Source organism: Aplysia californica, unplaced genomic scaffold (assembly GCF_000002075.1).
Source record: "Aplysia californica isolate F4 #8 unplaced genomic scaffold, AplCal3.0 scaffold00010, whole genome shotgun sequence".
Taxonomy (NCBI): domain Eukaryota; kingdom Metazoa; phylum Mollusca; class Gastropoda; order Aplysiida; family Aplysiidae; genus Aplysia; species Aplysia californica.
Genome location: NW_004797280.1, coordinates 2,562,217 through 2,588,359, shown reverse-complemented (window position 1 = coordinate 2,588,359; position 26,143 = coordinate 2,562,217). Strand labels below are relative to the sequence as shown.

The following is a 26,143-nucleotide window of genomic DNA, read 5'->3' as shown; positions in this document are numbered from 1 at the left end:
GAGAGAGAGAGAGAGAGAGAGAGAGAGAGAGAGAGAGAAAGAAATAGAGAGAGAGAGAGAGAGAGAAAGAAATAGAGAGGGTGCCTGCTCGATTGAAATTATGACAATTTTCTTCAAATTGTGATTCCTCCAACTCCGAAACGGATGAAAAATGATCGTTCATTGAAAAGACATCCGCTATCTTCCTTTAGATCTAGATTCTTGATCTAGGCTAGCCTCGAAACTAGACCAATGATTTTTGTCTGTCTGTCTAGATCTAGACCTAGGCCATAGATCTAGAAGAACCTAGGTCTACCCTGAGCCAAGAGGGCACTGAAACTTGCCAAAATCCCAAAAGAGTTCCCCTACCGGGTCTGTATACTTTGTGACTTTGTTCCCAGTTACTGGGTCTGTATACTTTTATTTTAGGGCACTGAACAGGATTTTTGCAGATGGTTAGTTTACATGTTACGGCACATTACTTCAGGGCCCCACCCGCCCTACTACACAGCTATTACGTACTCGCGCGTCAGGAGGAGACCCCTGAAACCACCCTAATGACTACAAAAGCATTTAATGGCATTATCATAAACAAAAATCCTAATACTAAGCCTTAACAACAACTAAAAAAACCTGACCTTATTCGTATACATATATCTGACAGCACTAAAGTGGTGAAGGAGCTGACTTCCGGTAGTGGATCTGACGCGAAACGGGAGAGCTTCTATAAAAATACCCTAAAGGGTTCTCAGCACACTAAAAAAAGGCCAGCTCTATTCGGACTCGAGTCCGAATATAATTTTTATTTATTTGGACTCGAGTCCGAATATTGATTTTATCTATTCGGACTCGAGTCCGAAAAAAAGGTTTGATTTATTCAGACTCAGCTTCTAAGTGAGTTATGTGAGTGTAAGAAGGTTACATTATATAAATGTCGTCGGGGATTGCGTATAACCAAAATTAGAACTAGGACTGTGTATTTGTGTCAAAAGTCAAAGGGGGGTTTCAAGGGGGCATGCCCCCTTCCTGTATTTAACCATAGAGGCATAATTTGATGATGATGTTTTGCAGTGTCAGTTTTGATATTTTCTCTCGCTCGCCACGCATCAAACATTGTATTGGTATACGCAGCAATAAGTAATCACTTCGAACCTAAAGTAATCTGTGGAGCGAAAACCCATACTCCATAGTAGTTATCGTTGGGGCCAATAATGATCCCGTGCAGTAATTGTGTGAATCATTTCTATAGCCTAGTAAATGCTTAGAAATGACTAGATTCTAAATCTAGAGTCTATTATTTCAATTTATTTTTAACTATTTAAAAATAATATTGTTTTTGATGGATCTTGGCTTAAGAACTAGGTGAAGATCACAGTGATATCGAAGGCAGAAACATCATGAACATGTATGTAGACTTGAACTTTTCAGTTTTGGTTTATCATGTTAATGTTATATATTCAGGGGATTTTTCGGCATCTCTGAAAATTTTTAACCAAATTTATACCCTTGCCAGTTTTGTTTAATGACCAGAAAAAAAAGAAAAGAGAAAAAATACTTTGAAAGAATGCTCAGACTGTCTGTAACCCTAATGGAGCCTAAATTTTTGTAATCCCTTGCTTCGGCTTGTTTTATAGTATCACATTTTGTCGCTCAGTAAGTGATTACTGCGAGCTCATTTGCTTATCCCATTACATATGGAAATTACACCCGTTTTGTTTTTTTGTTTTTTGTTGTTGTTTTTTAAAATTCTTAAATGAAAGAAATACAGTTTGTCTCATAAATCCTGCACAAACTCTTTGCATAATCCGCCAGTTAATGAGTTCCACAGGGGGACTGCCAGGCCCGGGAATTACCCTGGAATTTGAAAATTAAAACAAAAAAACGCAGAGACCCAGGAATGCCCGGAGGATTCAATGAAATCTGTAATATGCCCTGGGAAAGACCCGGAAAATAAAGTTCTCGAACTCAAACATTCGAAAATCAAATCTGATGAAGTCAGTAAGTTCATTTTTGCTGGTCGCGTTTGTGATACAGGGGTGCCAAATGTCTGATTTTTCCGTGTTTTTTCATTCGTATTGTATCACTGACATAAGGTCCTTCTTCTCAAGACAGACGTAATATTATTGTAATTGAGGCAACGAAGGCCCTATACACTCGCAAAGGAAAGGGCAGAGGTTAGAGAGAATATGTTTTTGTTTGCTCATTTAAAAGCTTTACAAGGTTCGGTTTAGGTGAGATGTGATGCTCCGCTCATTTTCAGTTTAAAAAAAAATCATTTGGCATCCCTGGTGATAGTCTTTCGGTTATTTCAGGTACGTTTCACGCAGATAAGCAGCTATGACGTTAGGCGGAAGTGTGTGTGTAATACCGAGGCTTGATTGGTTTAATCAAGATTTACTTTCGCTTTCGTTACCACCTAGAATTTGCCGGCGATAGTCTGATAACGGAACGCAACATTTTTGTGACATGCAGGTTGTGCATTATGTGTGGTCATACAAATAAATCAATATTCGCCACTGTGCTGTCACACCCCTTAAAAAGAAACCCCAATTTTTTTTTTAAACACGTGTCGTCCGATTTCTGGCTTGGCGGGCCCGCAATCATGACCGATCAGTGAACCTGCACGTGCTTGCGTCATATGGTATTGTCTGAGTATGGATTGTTGGGGTCACCAAATTTAATTAAAAAATCGGCGCATTGCGAAGTAAAGACCTCGGAATGGGGGGAGGGGGGGTTAAAAGATCCTCCGGGTGCGGAATGCAACAGAAAAGGACAAAGACTCTGAAGAAAATTTTTTAATTTTGATTAGAGCTCTCTGCAAAGCGTGCAGGATCCTTCCCCCCCTCCCCCCCTCCCCCCACTAAAGTCATACTTGCAGGAAATTTTGATCAGCTTCACTTTGACCCCTGGTTGTATGTTAAGTCTGTTTGATAGATAATGTGGGTTTGTTTTTGACCTACTAAACTAAATAGAAATCTTAGTAAAATTTTACTTTCACACCTGCACACAGATGCATTTTTTTAGGGGGACTCAACCGCTGTAATTTTAAATGCCAGACCAGGATACATTGGCCTCTAAAACTGATGGTTGTTTTCAAGAAAATCTCAAACTTAATTGCAAAAACCAAATTTTGTGAAATACTATTTAACTTTCACACCTGTTTCATTTTCAGATTGATCTGTATAGCACCTTTTTTGTTAGTTTTGATGCGTTTTATGTGAATTTTAATTTATCCGTTGTAAATTATTACGTTTTGAGATATTTGATGTTTTTATAGACACTATTAAAATACAGAGGCCCGATGCATAGTTATGTTTTGCATGTTTTAAAGAAACTCCCCCGTATTTCACTATAATTTGCAATATAAGGTTTGAGATTTTCTTGAAAACAATTGATTTGCGATGATTTCTCATTTCTGTGGCCACACTGCTGTGGTGTTCGGTGTGTTCTGCAGCTAAAAATACATGGCTGATTAGCCCCAATAGCAGAGCATTGCACATGGGCATGATATAATAGATTTTTTTTTGGTGGTCCTGTGCCTGTGTCCCTATTTAATGCTGAATATTTGTAGGTTACCTAAAATGTGTCAACATTGTAGTAAAAATGTTGTGTCTAGAAAAACACAAATAAAAATTTTTTTAAACCCAGAGACTGGAAAATTGTTTGGGCATAGGGAGGCCTACATGGTGATGATAATGACCAAGTTGTTTTTGTGATGTACACGATTAATCATGGTGCTAGTAATTCCTTCGTTTGGTGCCTGCACAAGATGGCAAGATGCAACCTTCATTTCCAACTCCCTTGCATTAAGTGACAAAAATGTAGAAGTAAGTAAGTCGTCATCAGTGTCCTTAACATTAAATAGAAAAGAATAAGAACATTAATTTGTGTGTAATTGTGACATGTATAAGTTAAATATTGTTGTCATTTCTATTACACAGTGCTGTTCTGACATTTCTAGCCGTGGACCTTAACACTACTTGTTTGTGGTGAAGTGATTGAAGGAAATCAAAATGAGTTCCCAGTCAGCAGCTGGGCGCCGCCGCAGCAACAATCGGCAGTACTCTGCTGAGGACCAAGCTTTGAACATGATTTCAAAGGAGGTAAGTTTTTTGTACTGTTTCTTGAACTGGTCACGGCGTCACTTTTCGCCCGATTCTGTTACTTTTAGTTCGCGTGACTCAGCAGCCCGCCGGAGCTCCCCGGCTCGGGGTCACAGGGTTAATGAGCCCTGCAGCGACTTTGCTGGTGTCGGTTAGGAAGTTCGCATTTTTGTCTATGTTTAAAACGATATAACTTCTTTCCCATCCCACACAGCAAACCATTACGCGGATGTACTAAAAGTTCGATATCTTGAGATTTATTCTTCGTAAGAATGGTTAATTTCTGTGCCTTAGTTTTTGTTCTAGACAAGTGTTTGTAGAGTACCCAGTTTGTCCTATTTTAGTTACAAACTTATGAATAAATAATTGTTAATTTAAAAATGGCTCGACAGATCTCTCCAAAATCTGTGTTAAACGGACTACGAGTATCATGTCTTTTGCCATGAGAAATCTTAAATCTGCGCGAGTAGTAGTAGTCAAGTTATAAGAGAAGAAAGATGCACATCTGCATTTTTTAACTTAAGACGATCAGCGTTAGCTCTTATTTTACTATTAAGCAAGAGAAAGTTGCTCTGCGTTTGTTCATGAATCATGCTGTGTCTGTGGCAGCCTGCATACAACTAAAAAGATATAATATAAACGATTAAAAAAAACTCAAAACCGTGTAAATAGCACATTCATTCTTAGTTTTTGTGTTGGAAATATGCGCGGACACAATTATGAATGTAAAGAAATCAGTCACATTGTCAGTTATTGCAAATGGTCATATAAACGAAAAATAAAGCTGGAAAAGTTTGGTGCTGATTCAGTGTCCCTGGAAAGCTAGAAATTATTCTTATAACCCTATTACGAGAAGTCATCCCTATTATTCAGTCAACTTACAAAACCTACACTTAGCGTTTTAAGAAAAGTAAGGAATTTCTGGAGTGTAACAGATACTATTCGTGTATTAAATCTACATTGAAGATGTATTCTAGCACTAAAATGGATTTGTACTTTTCATAGAGAAACTACATGGTAACTTTTATAAATTTTCGAGAAAATATGCGAATATTCACGATTATATTAAACACATAAAGTTGTGTTTGGAGGAATTACTTCATAGCGAATTGTGTGCCCGAAGGATAAAATTGCAAAATTACAGCTTTCTATTATATGCGCAGATACCATCTTTTCTGAGTATCTGCACCAATGCTATGTCGTTCATGTTACAAAAGTTCGACAGATTTTGACGAGGCTTTTTTTTATATTGATTTTTTTTCATTCATGCTAGTCCAAAAAAATTTACAATTTAGCATTGCCGACTCCAGCACGTCTAAAGAAATAACCAGATAAGTTACAACGTCCGTTCTTTTTTGAGTCTCAAGAGTAGAAATGCGTGCATTGGGTGCACTAAATGAGAATTACCATAAATACAAGGATACACCTTAAATTGTATGTTGAAAAGTACCAAAAATTAAGTCGGCCCAGACAGAGCGGTGACAGGGAGCTGACCCCCGTGACCTCGATGTGATAAGGGGCCCGGCGGGGAACCCCCCGCGGCAACTAAAATTCCACTGCCGGTGCACTGTGTGGTGAGCTTTTTTGATACTTCCTTGGTTTATTTTAAATAAGTTTAGAGACAAACATTTGGACTTACATAATAAGTGTGCAAATGTGGTATTTCTCTGTTGTTCTCTTCTATCAAAATGGAGTATTAATAATTTCCCCATTCGACCCTTCCTTTTAAATTAATCTGTAACTCTGTCTGTGTTTTAGTTTTGTTTTGTTCTTAGATATATTTATCATCTTCATTGCCCTTTTATCTTTCACATTATGTCCGCCAAAACTCTCAAGCATTGCTTTACTTGCTACACATATATTATGATTATGTACAGTTTCCCAAATGGTGATATTTGTGGTCTTGATTATTTTTATAATCATCGCAATGATGCTTCTGCTCTACCCCATCCCTCAAGCTTCCTTACTATAAAGTGACCTGCTTTTTCCTTTCCTATGCATCCCTTCCTTTACTTTTCTTTTCTTCACACTTTTACATGGCACCCTTTTTGTACTTTTACACTTGTTGCTAATACTTGCGCACAGCTTCCTCCTACTGTTCACTCTCGCTTACTGTTATCTCTTTTCTCATATGTTCTAGTATTTAAATTATAAATATTCTCAACTTTTAAAATTATTTGATTGGGTACATGGAATACAACTTATGTCAAAATGTACCTTTTCTTTTGAGACTTGCATGTTCATGATGAAGAGGCAGTTAAAGTTTGAAGTGATCTTTAATTATTCAAAGTTTGCTTATGTTCTGCTTATTTCTTTCTTTTAACAGGCTGAGGCGCGCTTAGCTGCCAAAAGAGCTGCCAGGGCAGAGGCGAGAGAGATTCGAATGAAAGAAATTGAGAAGCAGCAAAAAAAGGTGGGTTTAAAAATGTTGTGCACTTCGTTTCAGGTTTGCAAAATTTATCAAATTATCATCTCAAAACAGGATTGAAGTCACAAGTCTCCATACAATGAGCCAGGAATAGTTCGATACATTCTTTCAAGGGGTCATTACTTAAGATACCTTCATTAGAGAACAAAAATGTTTAAACTAATCCTGAGGAGTTTCGTGTTTTTGTGTAGTATATCTTGATATGTTTTTGAATGAAAAATTGAACTTTTTATCACTCAAGTTGAGTTGATTTTTCTGCATATTATATGGTTTAAGACTTAAAATGACAGTATGTGTGGGTTTTTACTTTGTCTTCATGTATTTTTTTATATTTTTTTAAATGTATCATTTCAGTCTGAAGAAACTCAAGACAAGGTGTATGAGCTGACCAGTGATCATGCAGCTGCTAAGGCAAGTGAAATAAATCTGTTCGACTGAAATTTATCTTAGACTGTTGCTGGAGGCGTACGTAATATTATATTTTGGGGTCTGGGATGTATGGAACAGACAACTGATTATGTTGTAGACTATGGATTTGAGTCCTTATATGAATGTTTATCCTTTGAATTATTCTTAACATTCTTTCTGCATTGTATTCCTGTTAATTTCTTCTCATCCCTGCTATGCAAAAAAGACTAAATGAAGCTCACAATACCAAAAATGGATGTAGTGTTTTATTTTTTCGCTTATTGTTTCTCTTCTGTATGAAGTGATTTCAGCTGCTGCCTAGCTGTAAGGGTAATGAAGCATTTTGGTTACTCTTGAAGTAAAGTGATATGGAACAGTAGGACTTGTTTTACTGATTTAGTCTTACTTCTGTCATTTCTTACCCTAATCCTCCAAGTAATAATATAAAGTAAAGTAGGCTTGTAAAACATGATGCTTGTTTTTTTGTGACCTAATTTTTATTGTCCTGTATTTCACTTGCTACCGTAGGTTCGTCAGCAGCTATCTGGGTCACGGCGTGGCAGCACAGAATCTACCGACTCAGGTCCTGACATCAAAGATGTAGACTACAAGGTGAGTTACTTTGAGAGCTCTCCTTTTTTGTCAGTGCTTTTCGTCATATTAACTGAAAAATTTTATTTACTGTGGTTGATCTGAAAATAAAAGGAGCATTGAAAATGATTGTTATGTAGATAGTCGTTATTTTCACTCACAAAATGAAAGCTTCATATGCACGAGTTGCCTATGTCATGGAAATGGAATTTCTTATAGCATTTATATATTTTTTCTCTTCATGTGATAGCTGTTTCTTTTTTCTACTCACACCTCCTTTCTTATTAGTTCTTTGTTCAGGGAAAAGATTGATAGTGCTTTAAAAAAAAAAGTTGTTTAAGGGAAGAAGAGAGTTCAGAAAGCAAAGGTGGATTGTTACATCAATGATATGAACTGAAACATATTTCGCTCTTTTCTTTTCTTCACACTTTTACATGGCACCCTTTTTGTACTTTTACACTTGTTGCAATCTATAGTGCCAGTCATCACCAGTAGCTGTCTCATGATTTTAACTGTTTTATTTGTGTGTGTGTGTGTGTGAATTTAGCTTATTTCTTTTATTATGTTTTTGCCATTTGTTAATGTTGTGAAACTGATGCATGTGATCACTGACTGTAAGTCATGTATTTTTCTAGTTTCCTTTCACTATTAAGTTGTGAATGAAGAATCTGTGTATTGCAGCATCATAATAATTATATCAGCTTCTAATGCTTTTCTAAAGTATGAATATGTTTGTGATGTGGCAAGATTTGTTATTTGCATACATTTTTTTCTTTTTTTTTTACATCTTAGTTTTAACAATAGCTTAGTTGAGTAGATTTAAAGGAAACGTTTGTTTTGTCTTGCGATTTTACTCTTCACTTTTGTGCGTCTGTTTTGAATTTCTTTGAAGTACTGTCCAATTTATTTACACTTTTTTCTGTTGTTTCTTTTGAAACTTTGTGTACTGTCAACAATTTAAACAGAAAAAGGCTATTAAGCTGGTAAGTAGCACATGTGGTTTTGAGTTATGGGTGAGCAGCAAAACCAAGTAATAGTGCATGTGCCACATGTGGCTGGACAGTGTTGGGTGAGCACACTCTGAAATCACCAGCTGGCAGAGCAGATCATTTGATCCGTGGTCAGACTGATTCTTGCTTTTTTGGACGTGTTGCTAAAGATCCCAGTTGCATGCACCAGCTTTATTTCCATGATCTTCCTGTTAAGTTCTTTGTAAGTCTTCATGTTTTACATCCCATGAATTTGATATTGATCAATATCATAGCTCCACATAAAGTAAGCCAAATACTTGAGTATTGGACACACACCACGTGTACATAATATGATGAAAAAGCAAATACAGCCTTAGTATAGAGCAATAAAGAATTCAAGTAAACTCAAAAATGAAAATTGGATCAATAATTTAGTTTTTCTATTGTGGGAGAAAAAAAAGTAACCATAAGAAAAAAACGTGAACCACAATAGTGAAGGACCTTCTCTCTCTGAATGTCTAGATTTTAATCGTGACTTGTTTTTCTTTAAGAAGTTTCAATATTGTTTTGCTCGTTTTAGCTTTAGATATAGTGGGTCAAACACTGAGTTGATTTTCATAGATCTGTTCTGAAGATCTATTACATTTAAGAGAGATGGATAACTAACAACAGAGGAAAATGTTCATCAAAGATTCTAGACACAGAGATTGAGTAAGGTGTTGTATGTGTGCTTGTTTGCATGTTAGTCTCATCATGGACAAATAAGGATGAATTTATTGTATGACTTTTTCTACCTCTTCCTTTTAGCTGAATTCAATTTTATGTGTTTTTAGTTGTCTGCTAGTGGCAAATGGTAGATATTAGATGTGCTTCTCGAACAGTAGAGTCATTTTTACTTCCGCTGCCACTACCTTACGGTCTGTTAAATTCTGTTTCATACTATTCACTTTTCATAAAGACATGGGCAGCAGCTTAGCACTTTGGTTGAAAATGATAGTGGAATTGTCCAGAAATTGAGCCCAAAACAGAAACCCTTGCGAAATTAACTGAAGGAAAAGGGAATTGCTGACATCAATAATGTACATAAGTCATGAGCTTACCTTCTTCATTTGAGCGTTGAATGTAAGTATAACCTACTATAAGTTTTAAAAAAACAACTGCACAATTTTTTTAATGTTCTGATTGCTGTATGAGTTTGTGAGCTATTTTATTGTTTCTGCAGCACAGCGTGTGTGGCTCTATGAAAGTGCATGTTGTTCACTCTTGCTGCGTAACATTGTAATTTTGAATGTATTCTGAAAAGTAATGCACTGTTCACCTTGTCAGATTACAAGTTTTTAGATAGTTTTATTTATTTGTTGAGTTGAAAGTCGACTAAAGTCTCATCTTCTCTGTATTGAAAGTTGTACTGTTCTCATTTTTATAATTATTCCAGTTAAAATATCTATAAAGGTGTAGTAGCTTGTGATGCCTTTGACACATTGATGCCTTAGGATTCTTAAACTATTAGTTCCAAACAGTAGTTTGGTGAGAACAGGAATATTGCAATTTTGTCAGGGGATTTCTGTTGCAAGAATTCTAGCTTATGTATCTAAAGAAAAAAAATCTTTTGTATTTAATAACAGAGAGCTGTACTTTTTATATGTGGCATACTCCTTGATCAGGTTTTTAAATAGGCTTTGCATGACATAAAGTCACTTTTTGCTTTTTTGCCTTTTACTGCTATCACAGTGGAGTCCTTTTTTGATAACATTCTTTTGCTTGAAGGAAAGACAGCTTTTGGTTGCTCAGATAAGACCATCACTATCAACAAATAGATTTGGCTGCACAGGCTTAATGTTTAATTCAAGAAAGAAAGAGAATTTATGTTTCAGAAAGTTCTGTGCCTTAAATCTGAGACCTATATCTAGCTTTCAGCAGAGCCATTTTTTGTTTGTTTTGTTTTAAAATTTCGTTTACTTGCATGGACAATTTTACTGCTGTTTGTACTCTTTCATTAATAGATGATTCTAGAATTATCAGCTCTGGTTATTGTTAAAAAAGAAGGGATGTCCATGTATAAACTTGTATTTTTATCATGACTCCCCACCCCATCTGCTGAATTTGATGTTTCAGTTGTCCGAATGCAGGGAAAATTTGGGGGAGTGCTTGCTTTTGACAGAAAGTTGTTTTGAATCCATGGTTTAGGCTTTTATAAACTAGAATATGGGTTAATTATATTGATGCATAGTTTTGATTTAAGGTATATATATCTTTTTGACTGTCAGTTTAAGATTTGGTAGAGATTAGTTTTCATGAGGATTTTGTTCAGATTTGATTTTGTCTATCTAAATTAATTTCTTGTCAGCCAAATTTAACAATAGGGTTGACAATTTGGAGACTTTCAACAACGTTCAGTCTGAGATGTTCTTTTTACTTTCACAAGAATTTCTACAGAGAAATAAAGGCACTTAAAATATAATTCCAGCTCAGATATTTATCTTTGTTGCTGCTCTTTGGGGCTTTTGTGTTTCTGATTGTTTTGTTGCTCAAGTTGAATCAGGTTATAACAGCCATTTCTTGTAACCCCTCAGGCAGAGGTGAGGGAACTGGAGGAGAAGTACAAGGCTGCCATGATGACCAGCGCCCAGCTGGACAATGAGAAACAGTCGCTGGTATATCAGGTGGAGCTACTCAAAGATCAGCTGGAGGAGCAGGATGAAGGTTACACTGAACTGCAGAGAGAATTCAAAGACAAGTGTAGGGTAGGTCTGCCTGTGCACTGTGACTTGACTGTAAGATTTATGTATGCAATACTTGTTCAAAACGACAATCTCTACTTTATGAAGTGTTAATTGTGTTTTTTTTTGCTTACATTTTCTTTAAATTCTGCCTTTTATTTTACTGTAAATAAATAACGAAAAAAAGAACTAGCTGCTTCTGTAGAAAAGGTACAAAGTGTCAAAATACTGACAATATACAGTTATGTATTATTTTTGTGTAATATCCAATGGAGAGAGTGCCCTTTGTGGGTCTAGGAATGTACTAAGTTTTTAATAAAAGTAAACTCTGTCTGCACGAACATACTTTTTTTTTTCACCATTATGATGTCAGTGGATGAGGAGTTAACATGTCATTTTAAGTAGAATTGATGTTTATTTTTGTTTTGATTTTATTGTATGGTCCTTATTATTTTATTTTTCCAGGAATGTGATTTTCAGAAGAGAGATCTAAAAAGTATGGAACATGAACTGGATATACTAAAACAGCAATTAGCAATTAAGGACAGGTTAATAGAGGTAAGCTTTATAAATTGCACTTCTTTTTGTGGTGTCACCTTTCTCTTCCCCTTTTAGAAGTTATAAATTAGCAAATAAATGAAGTCATTCATTTTGAGAAAGAGTTAAAAAAAACTTTATTCTATGACTAATTTGCCAGCTTTGGTCACTTTTTATGGTTTAGAAGCAATTCTAAAGACTTCAAATTCCCTTGAGTTTAATGCAGTACTCCACACATAGCTTCCCTTAACAACAAACTCTTAAGTGGTTTATGTAAAATTCTGTTGTTTCTCTATATAAAGGCAGGGTGTCGTAATTCATTTCTCTTGAAATCATGAAGCTTAGTATTGCAAAATGTTGTTGTTTATTATGCATGCGTTTTTCTTGCAGGAAAGTGGTTTTGTGATTGTTTCCAATGAAAGTGGGGAGCCTGTACTAGAAAAGCAATCTGAACAGTCAGCGTCAAGTAATGGGCCCCTTCCCACTGGTGCTATTCTAGTGTCTCCAGAGACGAGAAATTTGCTGGAGAAGGCTGGAGGAACCACATTAGGTAGCTGTAGCACCTTGTCTCAACCTTGTACTAAACCTGTCCAATTGGATAGTCAGGCTGAAGTGTCTGTCTCTACTAGTCCTGCTCTCACGCCTGCACAGCTTAATGTAGACTCTGTAGATTCTGCCTCTGGCCCAAAAGAAAACCTATCATCATCTTTTGACAATGAAGACCTCAAAGAAAAATGTACGACAACTGGCGAAGTTTGTGCTGAGGCACAGAGCAGGCCTAGTGAAGAGACATTGCATGACAGTAGTGATGTGGTGACTAATACTGGTGTTGTTTGTGAGCATGATGTGGTAGAAAATTCTTTGGCAGGTAATGATGGCACTGGAAACAATTTGGGTCAGGTGACTAGCTTTACTCAAAGCAGTGAACAATCTGACAGCCAAGTCGTTATGACTAGGGCAGGAAAGAAAGAGAATAGGGATCCAAATGAGTTGGTGATCTCAGAGTCAGAGATGTCCATTGATGTTCCTTCTGTTACTGTTACCAGTGTTGAGAAACAGAACAGTACTGGGGGAGAAGAATCAGATGAGGAAGGGGAGTTTTATGATGCAGTCAGCACTCCGTCACCTTTTGATAAGTCTGGAAATAAGTCCTTTGATCTAGAAAACACAGAGTCAGGAAGGGGCCTTTCAACCAACATTGAAGGGTCTTCAGTAGATGGGGAAATAGTCATTGTTACAAGCAGTATTAGGTCAGGGAATAGGGAAACTGTATCGAGACAATCCCTTGTCATTGAGGGAACAACAGAAACTGAAAGCAGTACCGAGAATGTACTTCACAGTTCTTCTGTAGATGGGTTTAAAGAGTTAAAACAAGAAAAGTGCGTCGACCAGGAGCTCGTCATTGATGAACAGAAGACAACCGAAAAAACGCAAAGTACTGAGGAGGAACAAGATGACATTATGACTGTTGAAATTACGAGTAAAGAAAATACTGTGACCTGCAGCACTGGCACTGACGTAGGTTCTAAAAAGGAAGAAGTAGACAACAATAATACAGAGGGAAATATTACTGGGGAAAACAGAATGACTTTAGGTAAACAGGAAAATACTGAAGAGCTGTTCGTCTCTACTGAAAGTTTAACAGCAGGAGATATGCTCTCTTCAGACAGAAGCACTCTAGATGATGAGTTCGTTATCAAAGGGATGGATCAAAAGAGTGAGCCAATTAAAGACAGAGAGGAACTAGTAGCAGGGAAAACAGACGTTGGCTCAAATGAGCAGGCTGAATCTTCAGTTGAGGTGACTTCTGGCAAAGGAACTATCCTGGACCAAACAGAGACAATTGATTCTCACAGAAGCCAAGAGGAAGGACCTGCTACAGAACTGGATGAGAAGCATGAGTCTTCCAGTAGCATTGCTCAGCAAGGAAAGGTAGAAGATGCAACTGCACAAGACACAGAGAAAAATTTGTCTGAAGATTTGGGTTTGACTGTGTTGGGGACAGATTGCTCTGGAACTGAGCAGAAGGAAACTACATTGAAAGCTGATGAGGAATTGGTAGAGGAAGGTGGTGGTGATGAACAGAAAGGTTTCAAACAAGGTACTGCAATATCTGCTGATGTTGAGGATTCACAACAGGTTAAGCAGACTTTTGATGCTAGTGTTGATGATGGGAATGGTGCTGAGACAGCTGTTTATGAAAGGCATGAGAATGACAGGGTAGCAGTTGGAGAGTTTTCAACAGAACAGAAATCAACTGACACTGATACCAAATACTTTGACCAGGAAGGTATCAAAAAATCTTCACAAGAAGTCAAAGACTTTGAACAAGAAGATGTCAAAGAACTAGAGCAAGAAGATACTGAAGGAACTGGGATAGAAGATGTCAAAGAATTTGAACAAGAAGATGTCATAGGGACAGAATTAGATGTCACAGAAATTGAAAAGGAAAATATAACAAAACATGAAGAAGAAGATGTCAAAGAGCTTGAACAAGAAAGTGTAAAAGAACATGAACAAGAAGATATAGGGACAGAATTTGGTGTCACAGAAATTGAAGAGGAAAATATAACAAAACATGAAGAAGAAGATGTCAAAGAGCTTGAACAAGAAAGTGTAAAAGAACATGAACAAGAAGATGTCATAGGGACAGAATTAGATGTCACAGAAATTGAAAAGGAAAATATAACAAAACATGAAGAAGAAGATGTCAAAGAGCTTGAACAAGAAAGTGTAAAAGAACATGAACAAGAAGATGTCAGCAAATGTGAACAACAAGATGTCAAAGAGTTTGAACAAGAAAATATCAAAAGACTATCCAGCAACACAGAGGCTGACATTTTACCTGATGGTGTTACACAGGAGTCTCAAGTAAATGTCAACGAGCCAGAGAAAAAAAATTGTTCAAAGGCTGGGGAAAATGAATTGGAGTCACCTTCTGGTAATACTCTATTGAGAATGCCCAGTTTTGAGGGTGGGGCATCAGAGGCATCTGAAGGTGGAGTTCTGGATGATTATGACCTTGATGATATTGATGATATCCTCGCTGAGGGACAGGATGCCCCTGTGGTGGAGGAAGCACAAGATGCTGATCCTCAGGATGCCTCGCTAAAGGCTGATCATCCAGCCATTGAGTCCATAGATTCTGAAATAAGTAGTGGTCAAACAAGAGAGGAGGAAGGGACAACAGCCATTACCCCAGAAGGTATGATTGGAGCTGAAGGGGGTACTAGAAAAGGGAAGGGTAAGCCCAAAGGTAAAAAAAGTAAACACAGCAAGGAAACAGGGTCACTTAGTTCTTTAGAACCAGATGATTTGGAGGGTGCTCTGGACAAGAAAATGTCGGAGTCTGAGAAATCCAAAACTCACAAAAAATCAAAGAAATTCAAGCTTTTTAAAAAAGTATTCAAATGAGAGGATTAATGTTTAATTGTCCTTCTTGATCAATGTTTTTAAATGATTGTTTTTAAATCATCAACTTGATTTTTCTGCTTTGCCTATTTATGTCACTTTCTTTGGTGCTTGTCTTTATTTGATTTCATTGGTGATGTCTCCTCTTTCCTTTTCTAGTTTAAGCCAGCTTTTGTAATGCATATTCAAAGAAATGAAAATTGCTTCAGTATTTGAACTTGCTGCTATCTTTCAGTCTGATGAAAACTGGATTTTCTTTGGAATGGCTGTTTATTTTAGATATAATGTTGTTGGAAATGATTTGCCTTTGCAATAATGTTTTTTTTTCAAAATACTCATTTGCATGTTGATTGTGACAGTGTCTGTTTTTTGTCTTTGCTATCTCTATTATAATTTGTATTTGAAGACAAAAACGTGTGAAATTTTTGTTGGTCTTGTGCTGTTGGAGGGTATGAAAAAAGACCAATCAGAATTGTGTGTGTTTTTTAAAACTAAGTCTACTGGAAGTTGATCTTGCCCATTGTCTTAAGGTTTTTTAAAACTATCATGACTTATATCACTTCTGCCTTATGCAAAAATAGTTTTTGTGAGTAATGCAATGTAAGAGAATGAAAAAAATCTGATTCTATCGTGTGTTATCTCTGAATACTCTTTAACTTTAAAAAGACATTTGTTACCTCATTCGAAAGCACTGGAAATCAATATGACATTACAAGCCCTCCTCTATAGACGCAGGGACAAATTCCTGATTCCGGATGGGTGCATAAGTCTTATGTTAATGATACTGGTGTTAGAGATCGGTGTTTTACAGTTTTTATACAGAGATGAATAGCTTGGGTTTATATTAAATAAGGAACTGAAGAACTTCAAATTTTAACGTACAACCTGATATATTTTACAAGTCTTACCTAATGTTTGCTTGTCATGCTTTTATGAATGACCATGAACAATTTTATTGGTCTTTCATTTTCTGTTGATAAAATCTTTCAGTTGTTTTATTGTAATACAGATCTGCATTTTTTTCCTGCTCCAGAGCTTTCGTATGTTTTGTGAAATTCACATGTCTCTGTGATTCAAACCTTCTTGTATACAAATTACACAAGGTGCCTTGCATGGTAAAGGAATGTTCCGAGCTGTTGACGTTCTCAGTTTTTAAGAATGGGTGTAATTGAGGGAGAGGGGGTTGTTATTGGAATAGACATTGTCTAACTAATGTATTTCCAGAATTACGATTTCTACTTGACATGTTATGTTTTCAGCTAGTCATCTTAGAAATTTGTTAACTACTACGTGTACATTATGTATACGTTGCTGTTATTCGATGGTGAACTTCAGTGTGCACCAAAGATGATAGTGCCTTGGGTATTTATTTATTTATAAGTTATTGAAGTTTGTGGGAAAACTTTTATCAAAACCTCTGGTTACACCATGCTTATTGTTCTTATTTAATATTTAAAAGTGATTTTTTTTTTTTATGAAAAGGAAAACCCCCAAAACAATCAAATTTACAATTGATAATCATTTGCATGATTTTATGACCAGTGTGATAGAAGCGTTTAATACTTCTGTGACTGATTTTTGTTATCAAAGGCCTGCGTATTTTGTAATTATTGACTTTTTGCATGCTAGCTACTACTTTCATTTTTATTCTGAAAATATAATGAAGAGTCACCTTGACTTTCATAAGAATTGAGTTGATACTTTGGCCTATATTTTTGTTTTTATGAAATACATTTGGTTTGCACTTGCAGAAGTTATCTGAAAGAAAAATTAAATGAAAGAATTCGGTCAGGTTTGAATTGTATCATTTATACCTATTGTTTACTTTCATAACAATACTTGAGTCTAAAATCATGATAGAAAAGGCAGGAAGTCGTGTTGTGATAAAAAAAAAATACTGTATAATTTTCATGTAAGACTCAGAAGTTTGTTACACGTAGTAGTTGGCAGCGATGTGACTTTTGTTGCATGTGTGTATGTGTGTGTGTGTGTGTGTGTGTGTGTGTGAGAGCGCGTGCGTGCATGTGTTTTATCTATTCTTTGCCTGTTCTATCCTGTTACTATGAAAGGTGCCTGAATTTATCTTGAGGGCAACCAAATTTTATTGATGAGAAATAGGCCATGTTGAAGATTGAAGGCAATTTAGTTTTTGTAACTATAGTTCATCAACTTTTCAGTTGTACTCTGTATGTCCAATGCTAGATTTAGATAACAGTGTCTGGTCTTCTGCATGTCATGTACAAAATTTACTGTTACATTTTTATGGTTGTAGAATAGGACTAAATGTTTTGTTGTTCACTTAATTTTCTCTTAGCTTATTTTTATTTCATGAATTCAAACTGATTGTTTTGTAAGTGTATCCTTATTCCTGTTTTGGTTTTTTTCTTGTTCTTAGTTTACCTTTTTGTTATTATTTGGTGTATGAGAAATGCAAGAGGTTCTAGAAGGTATTACTTCTCCGGGTCCTAAAAAATGCATTATTTTAGGGGGGGGGGGGTAAATTAAGTTGGTCATTTAGTGAAGGGTCTTATTTTTGTTGCCTTTACTTTCTCACACATACCTTCCGGGGCAGTGCCACTGACTGTAGTGTCTTTAGGCCATTCCAAAAGGGGGGACATTTCTCGTTCAAGGATAGTAGAATTGTAAATGGGCTGACTCATGTCACGCTCATAACTGTGCCTGATCTACAACAGGGAACTGCTGCTTTTTCTCTCCTGATCCTTACTATTGTCATTTTCCTCTACTTCTTTTGTATGTTTGTCACTCTCTTGTGACCTGCTATTTTCGGGGGGGCCTTGATAGTCGAAGCAGACCTTGTACTGTTGAAGCTAGAGAGGTGAGCAGTCTAAGTCTGATTCCCTGTAAAGACTTCTCTGTTGAAACCCACCCCTTGGTTGTTATATGACCTTATGCAGTTGCGAGCGCCGTAAAACCCTCGATTATTAAAAAACCCCCCAAAAAATCCAAACTTTTTCACACCTTTTGTGTATGATGTTTAGTGAAAAAGAGAACAAATGCAGTTGAATGATTGCAAGAAAAATGTACAGGTGCTCTAGCAATTTTGATTGCTCTTTTTCTCAGTTCTCAACACTGACTTTGATGTTTTGTTTTGTCATTGAATGAGCATACACTGAGAATGTGTTCTTCTACTAACATGATTCTTTTTTATTTTCCTACCATGAATATGGCTGTTCTTTTTGAGACATTGCCATATTTTGTAGCAGTAATTAGTTATCGCTGATTTTATTTTTGCTTCCAGCAAGTTCACATATCTTACACATTGCTCTTGGTTTCTGTCATACAAGGGATTTACCTGTGGAGTACTTTTTTTAAAATTTTAAATTATCCTGAAGTTGCCATACAGTGTACTTAAAGACTTGCCAAATTTAAAACATATCCCTCTTGTATTTTAAAGATTTTTGTTTGCAGCTTTTCTTTCTTTCTTTAAAAAAAAAATTAAAATTAATTCTCAAACCACAAAAGTCTGTCTTACTTAACCTCACCAATATTATCCTAGATTGCATTAATCCAGGAGCCCACTTTCATATATTTAATTATTTGTTGTTATATTGTAAGGGGTTTTATTCTGTCATATTATCCTTCACTTTTACACTTTATTATGTAAAGAACTTCTGCCTTGGTTCATAGCTTGAAACACCTCAAATTGATGCGTAAGTTGGAATTTCTGACAATAAAATCCTTTATGAACTGGACAGTCGCGCTCACAATGTGTATAATATGGCAACAGTCTTCGGTTTTAACTGTAACCATAGATGTTTTGACTAGTCATCAAATGAAAGTGAAACTTCTCAGGCAACGTCAACTCCATTGAACATAATTTAACTTTAAAAAGTTGACAGCTATTTACTGAAAGTGCAGATAATCACAATATTATTAGAACATTTTATGGCAATGCTGATTTTTATGCATGTAAATGATTTTTTATTATGATATATATTATGATATAGTGATTAGACCAAAACAATATTGGGGAACAGATTAGATCCCAGCTGTCTCTTGGTTGACGTCTTAGATTAAAGTATAGCAGCTTAAGTCTCAGTTAAAGCTGTTGCCGTTTTTATTACTCTATTCCCTTTGTCCATAAAACCCATTCTTTATCTGTTTTGAAAAATAGATTGTTTCAGGCATGTTTTGACTTGTAGTTTGGAGAAAATAAAGTGGACGATGAGAGGGATTATTGTTTGGCGCAATAATATTCAAGTGTCAGATAGACAACATAGCTTGAAGGACTTGTTTTGCTGCTATATACATAATGAACTGAATTGATTGAGCTGCATAATTTTCAATCATTTCGAAGTGAAAAGTGCTTTTGAATTGGGTTCATTTGCCTGTGACTTTGCACTCTAGAAAGTGTTAACAAATTTTCCCATTTGTATTGTGTGTTTTTGGAAATTTCTCAACCTGTTATACATGAAGGCATGCTGACATTCCAGACATGTGCATATCCTTTTCTCATATATTTACATTTTTAATATAAAAAGCACTAACTTCGTAAGGAATAGTGCGAATTTTGATGACTTTTTACAGTCTCTTTACACATAAATTCCATGAGTTTCAATGAAACCTTTCTATTCTACTTCACCAGTTTACCCCTTTCTTCCACTCATGGGTTTAAAAATCCTACCATTTAATAAAAACCTATAGCTCATGCATGAAAACATCAAATTTGCCTCTCCTTAATGTCTTTTACTTAATTTTAATTCTGTCATTTCTTTCCATTGTGGAACTGAAGCTTTTGTTATGTATACATTTTTTTAACTTAATTTACTTTATTCAACACTCATTTTTTCCTTATGTTTAGTGAGAGTCTTGTAGCAGCCCTGATTGCAACCGCATACTTTGTATTTCCTTTTTTTTTTGTTCAATGGGAATGTATAAGGTTTAAATATAACCTCAGATAATACGAAAAAAGAATGAATTTGGTCCGTTCCAAATAATTTGTTTTTGCTGTCTACCAAGCTGATAATATGCTTTTTAACTCCTCCAATCAGATAAGACATAATCAAGAGATATTATGAATATGTCACCAATACCTTTCCTTGCAAAATGCTTATGAGGTTTCCATAGACAGTGTCAGGATGGAGTAAAGTTTGACCTCAACAAGTCTCAGCATGTGCATCAAAGATTGAAGTTGCTCTCTGTGGTTTGCTGTCCCTTTACATTTTGTTAAGAAAGGATTTGTGAATCCACAACTTTTTTTTCTCCACTACATGAATTGTGTCAGCTCTTAAAAAGTTGTTCATGTAAATAAATGTCAGAGTCAAGTTCTTTATAATGCAGTTGCGAGCACCATTAAAATCATACTAAAACAAACAGGGTCAAGTTTTACACATGATGGTTTAATAATAGACATGTGATGTGTTGTTGGAAAGTCTTGTTTGGATTCTGTTTTTATCTTCATATCTCTGCTTTTGAGATATTGAAGCCTTCAAATAAGATGGACAGTGTGTGCCATACTCAAAAAGCAACCTCATCAAAATGATGGAATCAAATTTCAAGTGTTATGTATGGTAATGCATAAAACTGTTTATATTTTTGTTCCTCGTCATCCAAAATCCAGACTTTTTAATGCGCTGACTGTGGTCATAGTCTTGTGTTTTCTAATTTTGAATCTTTGTGGGAGAATGCTGTCTTTCTTGCTATCTGAGCAAAACAAGCTAAAGTCTCATTTTGTGTAGGTTTAAATGTTAAGTGGATAATTATTTTCTGTAAAATTCATCATGATGGGGATGAACATTGAATTTAAGTACCGGCTGTGAACCAAACTAGATGATATTAGAGGACTGTTAAAGAAAGCCATATTATAAATTTTGTTGAGAATCAGTGATCTGTATAAATGCTATATTACCGTTTTGGATATTTTCTTTGTGTTCAGTTACCCTTTGTTAAATGATTTATTCTCTTGAAATGTTGATAACTTATTCTTATGCAATTGCATGATTTGCCTCTTAAAGTGTTCAGAATTTAGACTAGGAGTGGGGGGTGGGGGGTGGACTCTGACTGAGATATGATTATTAGTTTTCTTTAAAAGTGCAAAACGTTCGGGGTGGAAAAGGGGATGGGAGTTGCTTTATGTCTGAGACATTCTTTGCTTTGCTGTCTCACTGATATCTTCATAACTTTTTTTCTTTCTATCAGTATGTACCCATGTGTGATTCATATTCTGCTTCTTTTAACCAAGCTACAGATTCCACAAATGATGTTTTAGAAATACAATGTATCAATAAAAGTTTTGTGGATACATATGTTTTTGTTTCTAGTGCTTTAATACTGGCACCATGGTTCTTGAAAAGTGCATCATACAACTTGACTCTGGCATGAAATATGAACATTTGTCACACTCACATATTTGGAAAAAACATTTAATTATGTCTTGGCATTATGTTGTTGTTTTTTTTTTGTTGTTTGTTTGGTTGGGTTTTTTTTGTGTGTGTGTGGTTAAAACTGTGAAGTATCAAAATGCACGAGTTGTTCTTGTTTCCTATTACGTGTAGTTTTTCTGCCTTATTTACTCCTAACACCTCTGAACTATTTATTGTGTGTGCAGTTTGATTGTTTCATGGTAAGAAAGAAAATATTAAATGCACTCTTTTGTAAAGCTGGGAATTTTGGTGGAAATATTCACAGAGTCAAGTTGTAAGTTGCTACTGCTTTTTCCCCCTGAAACCATTCATCTTCTCATGGTATACAAGTACAATTTCCAAACACCCAGAACACTTTGAATAAAAAAAACTCACTTTTTTTCTTGCATGCCCCTTTCCTTAACAATTTATCTTGCAACTTTACATCATACAAAATGACACAGTATAAATTAAGAGTCAATCGTGGAGGTTTTTTTTTGGGGGGGGGGGGGTGAAGGAGTATGAGAAGAAGAACTTAATAATAAGAGAAATCTTCACATGTAGATCTAAATTGTGCTTGATGTATATTATTATTATTACGTTTCCCTATTAGATACCTTCCATTGCTAAACCACATAGCACAATGTGTGACTTCCTGTTGACTCTGTGAATGAACACCAGTACAGCATTACTGTGCAATTTGGTCTCTCCCAAGTTAGGTACATCCCCTATATTGATGCTCAGTCCCAAAGAAAATGTCTTTCATAATTTATTCTGTTACTAGTTTAGGTGGTGTTTCTTATGTACTTTAGAGATTGGACTTCAGGATAGACTGGTTTTTAAAATTTAATTCACATAGCTATGAGTTTTTGGAGAAGGACCAAATGTATGTGTGCAGCTCTGATGCTCGGTGACTTTTACATATCAGATTTCTCTTAAGTAATTACAGAATGAGTGAAGCTTGGTTTGTGTGGGTATTTTATCTTGAGCTGAGATCTTGAGACAAGCTGCAAGCCCTCTGCTATTTCATTTGTGGAAGGTTGGGCATGCTGTCCTTGAAGTGAGACACTCAAGAACTGCACAAGATGTTATAATGGTTTTGATACTCAATTTTGTTCTCATGGGTGAAATAGATTCCGCAAAAGATATGCGTTTTGTGATAAATTGTTCACACCGATATTTAAAATAAGGAAGGCATTCTCTTTTATGTGGCTTCATGAATATCTATCAAGATATGAGAAGATTCAGTTTATTGGTTTAGCACTTCTTCTGATTGCGTACATACACACACCAACTCCCCCTCCCCCAAGAGTGCTGTCAAATACTGCTGGAGATTGGATTGCGGCTGGTCCTGAACATGCTTCCTTAAAATCTTGTGGATTGATTTATTTTTTTTTTGGGTCTTGGTTGATGCGTAGTCACCTACAGCCGAAGACATACTTTTTCCCTTTTGGAAAACTCATCCCACTGATAAACGCTAACAACATATTTACCAAAATGATTGTATGATAAGGAATGAGACTGCATAAAATAAAAGAAAATTCACAATGACCGGGCTATTATTTTTGTTGGGGTTAGTGACTCTTAAGCTTCTGATGTGACACTTTAACTACTGTAATAAAGAATTTTTGTGAGAGCTTCACATGTCTTAACATTGAGGAGGGACAAGATGGTCAGATTATATTATGTCACATAAAGTATGAAAAATGTTTGCTTCTCTGTGGAATTTAGTGTTTAAAAGGGCCCTGCATTAGACATATTTTAAGCTTGTTACTTTGATTATTAGTTCTATGCCTTGCCTTGACGTTGTTCATATGTGATGTCTAAGTGAGCAGTATGATTTCACTTATGTCCTTTCCCCCCCCCCCCCTTTCTTTCTTTCCCTTTATTCAAGTGTTAGAAGGGGCGTTAAACTTATATGATGACAATGACCTTTTTTATCTTTGAGTTTTTGCCCATGGTACCTTCCCTTACAAGTGTATATTTGGTCTTTTAATATCTAAGATATATATATATTTTCTTTTGCTTTGTATGCAAATTGGATATGTTCAATTAATGAATAAGTTACATTTTATTCTTCACATTTTTTATTTTCTGTTGACGTTTTTTTTTTCAGACGACAAAATTAAAAGTTTTGCTGCTGAAAGAGAGTCACTGCATAAAGAGGTAAACAATGTGCACTTGTTACATCTGTCATTGTTTCTGAATGTCCTCTTTATTTTTCTTCTTAGCTCCTCTAGTAAGTGACCATTGTCTTGTAGTTGTAGGTGTTCTTCTCTTTTATTAAAACTGGACTTGAAGCTCATATTATAGTGCTTAACGTTTTGTTCAAACTTTCCTTTTCTTATTGCTGTCTTGATATTAGGACGATATAATCATTATGAGTTGTGTTTGATCCGTTCTCAAAGGGTTTCCAGCGGGCGGTTTGCAGGTGCTCTTGTGTGGTTTTCCTATCAAACATCTATCCTCCTTATCTCTCCTTTTTTGTATTTGTTACTCTCTCGTAACACCTCTATAATCTTCGGCTTTTATATGATCTATTTGTATTGCAAGTGCTGTAGAACGGTCACTAAAACGTAACGGGTTCCCAATACAATTGATTACTTTGCTTTTGTTTGTCCCTTAAGGTGTGGTCCTCATTCTTAATGGCCTTCATTACTGTTAAATTGTGCCCATTATTTGTTTAAATGCCAATGTTATAGATTAGCTGTTATTTCCAGTTTTAGTAGTTTCTGCAGTTTTCCGTGAACTAGCTTTCACTTTTGAATGACAACAGGTACAACTTTATGCTTGTTGAAAAACTGAGTCCAAATTAATGTCTCACCTTGAGTTGTGTCTATCATTGCTTACTTGGAAGATTGCTGTGGGTTGTGTTGTACACAGGGTTGTTATTTAGTGAAGGCTGAAGTTGCTTGAACAATATTTGTATAAACATCATGAAATGATTGACTTCTCGGAGTTTGACCATGTTTTAGTGACCAGGGTGACAACATGTCACTCAATGGAATTGAGTAATCGAAATTCAGTTCTAAAAATGCTCCTAAACTTGGTTCTTGCCCGCAATTAGTTAAACACATTATGCTATGGGTGAAAATTTAGCAAAATCGACATGAATAAATGATTTTGTGATATAGGTTTCTGATCAATGTTTTTACTTTGATAACACATTTTTGCTTCTTGAGTGACTCACTCTTATCAGCCTTTTCTGCAACACTGTATTTACCATCGGCTTGTGTTGGTTACATTTTTTATTGTTTTTATAATTGTAGGACAAATGTTTGTTGAATATTAAGTTTATTCATTGCCTTTTGTTGACAGATTAAAACTTTGAAAGATGAACTAGAAGACCACCAGTTCAGTGCTAAAAAGGGCGAGAATGGTTCTGGTGTTTCACAGATGAATGGTCCTGAAATGCAACTCTATGAAATTCAACGTAAGTCGTTTATTGGTGTGTGATTGTATGATTGGTTGTCATTGAAAAGTTTATTTAACCTTTTGATCTTTGCTAGCTTTTTTCATTTAGTTATTCAGGTCTCCTTCATTCATAGATTATCAAGCATAATGTAAGACTGGTTATCCCGTAAAGTAAAACCCATATAGAGATGACAGTTCTTTTGATAGCCATCTTTCTTTTTTTTTGTGTGCTTGAGATCCATGCTGTGGATGTTTACTTTTCAACGTAGATGTGGTATGTGATCTCTTGACTTGTGTATTCATCACCACAGGTGTGAAAGGTACATAGTACAAAGGTAAAGCGACTATTTTGTGACCCGCTTGCTCTGCTTCTGCTGGGCCAGAGGTTTCCAAGCCTTCTCTAATGGTTATTCCCGTGTTACAAGATCATTGGGCCCCTGCTAAATGTAACTGTTTGTCTGAGCTGTGTGTAACAACACAACAGTTAAGTCCCCTTCTCCCAACTCTTCCTTCACAGTAAATGGGTTTTTTCTATAAAAAATCTGAAATAACTAAATTTTGGTGAGTGTTATCTTTCTGTAAAGTACCAATGAGGATTTTGGGAAAGGTGTTTGGGAACCTCTGAGCTTGGGCCTGACTGAGTGTCAGGTGATCATCAGTCTGTGTGGATATCTGCAGCACCCGGTTTGTCCATCTAGCAGTTTGCCCCCACCCCCACCAGGATGGGACTTTAGTACACAGGATCTTGGAAGAGCCGCCGGATGGGAACTGTTGGTCTTGCTCTTGTGTCTTCTATGAGCTAGTCCACTGTGAAACTGGCTTCTAGCAGACTGCTTTTACCTGTTTGGTTGATTTTTCTAAAAAACCGTGCCTAAGCTTGACTTACAGATTCAACTGCAGTCTTTTCATGCAGGACAGACCCTGGTTTTCTTGTGGACAGTTGGATACAAACACATGTAAATTATGTGGAGCATGTGCTGATGAACTGTTAACTGACCTTGTATCATTTCCCAGGGATGTTCCAACGAGAACAAGGTAATAGGCATGGGCTGAAGCAGCAGCGCAACATTGTAGAATTGGTCCAACCTAATTTTTGTTTCCTCCTCTCTCTTTATCTCTCTTTTTAATTTCATTTGTGTTCCTTGCCACGAAGGTTGGGAATATGAAATTTTTTAAGTTTGTCCTGTCTTCTTGGCCATGTTGTGTCAGAGCCCAAATT

The 26,143-nt window shown here is 36.0% G+C and overlaps 1 protein-coding gene across 5 annotated transcripts in view; it reads left to right on the top strand.

The window, feature by feature from the left end:
* The window catches only part of LOC101862386 (leucine-rich repeat flightless-interacting protein 2), a 36,698-nt gene that overhangs the window by 3,328 nt on the left and 7,227 nt on the right, over positions 1-26,143 (top strand). The window contains exons 2-12 of one of the 5 annotated variants that reach the window (XM_013083304.2): positions 3,921-4,082; positions 6,409-6,495; positions 6,865-6,921; positions 7,447-7,530; positions 8,475-8,492; positions 11,054-11,224; positions 11,666-11,758; positions 12,128-12,287; positions 23,627-23,676; positions 24,829-24,943; positions 25,939-25,959. In XM_013083304.2, coding sequence (XP_012938758.1) covers positions 3,993-4,082; positions 6,409-6,495; positions 6,865-6,921; positions 7,447-7,530; positions 8,475-8,492; positions 11,054-11,224; positions 11,666-11,758; positions 12,128-12,287; positions 23,627-23,676; positions 24,829-24,943; positions 25,939-25,959 — 946 coding nt within the window. In that variant the 5' untranslated portion in view covers positions 3,921-3,992. Of the gene's footprint in view, positions 1-3,920; positions 4,083-6,408; positions 6,496-6,864; positions 6,922-7,446; positions 7,531-8,474; positions 8,493-11,053; positions 11,225-11,665; positions 11,759-12,127; positions 17,044-23,626; positions 23,677-24,828; positions 24,944-25,235; positions 25,245-25,938; positions 25,960-26,143 lie in introns of those variants that run through there. The other 4 variants (XM_013083308.2, XM_013083312.2, XM_013083285.2 and 1 more) reach the window with 4 other exon arrangements.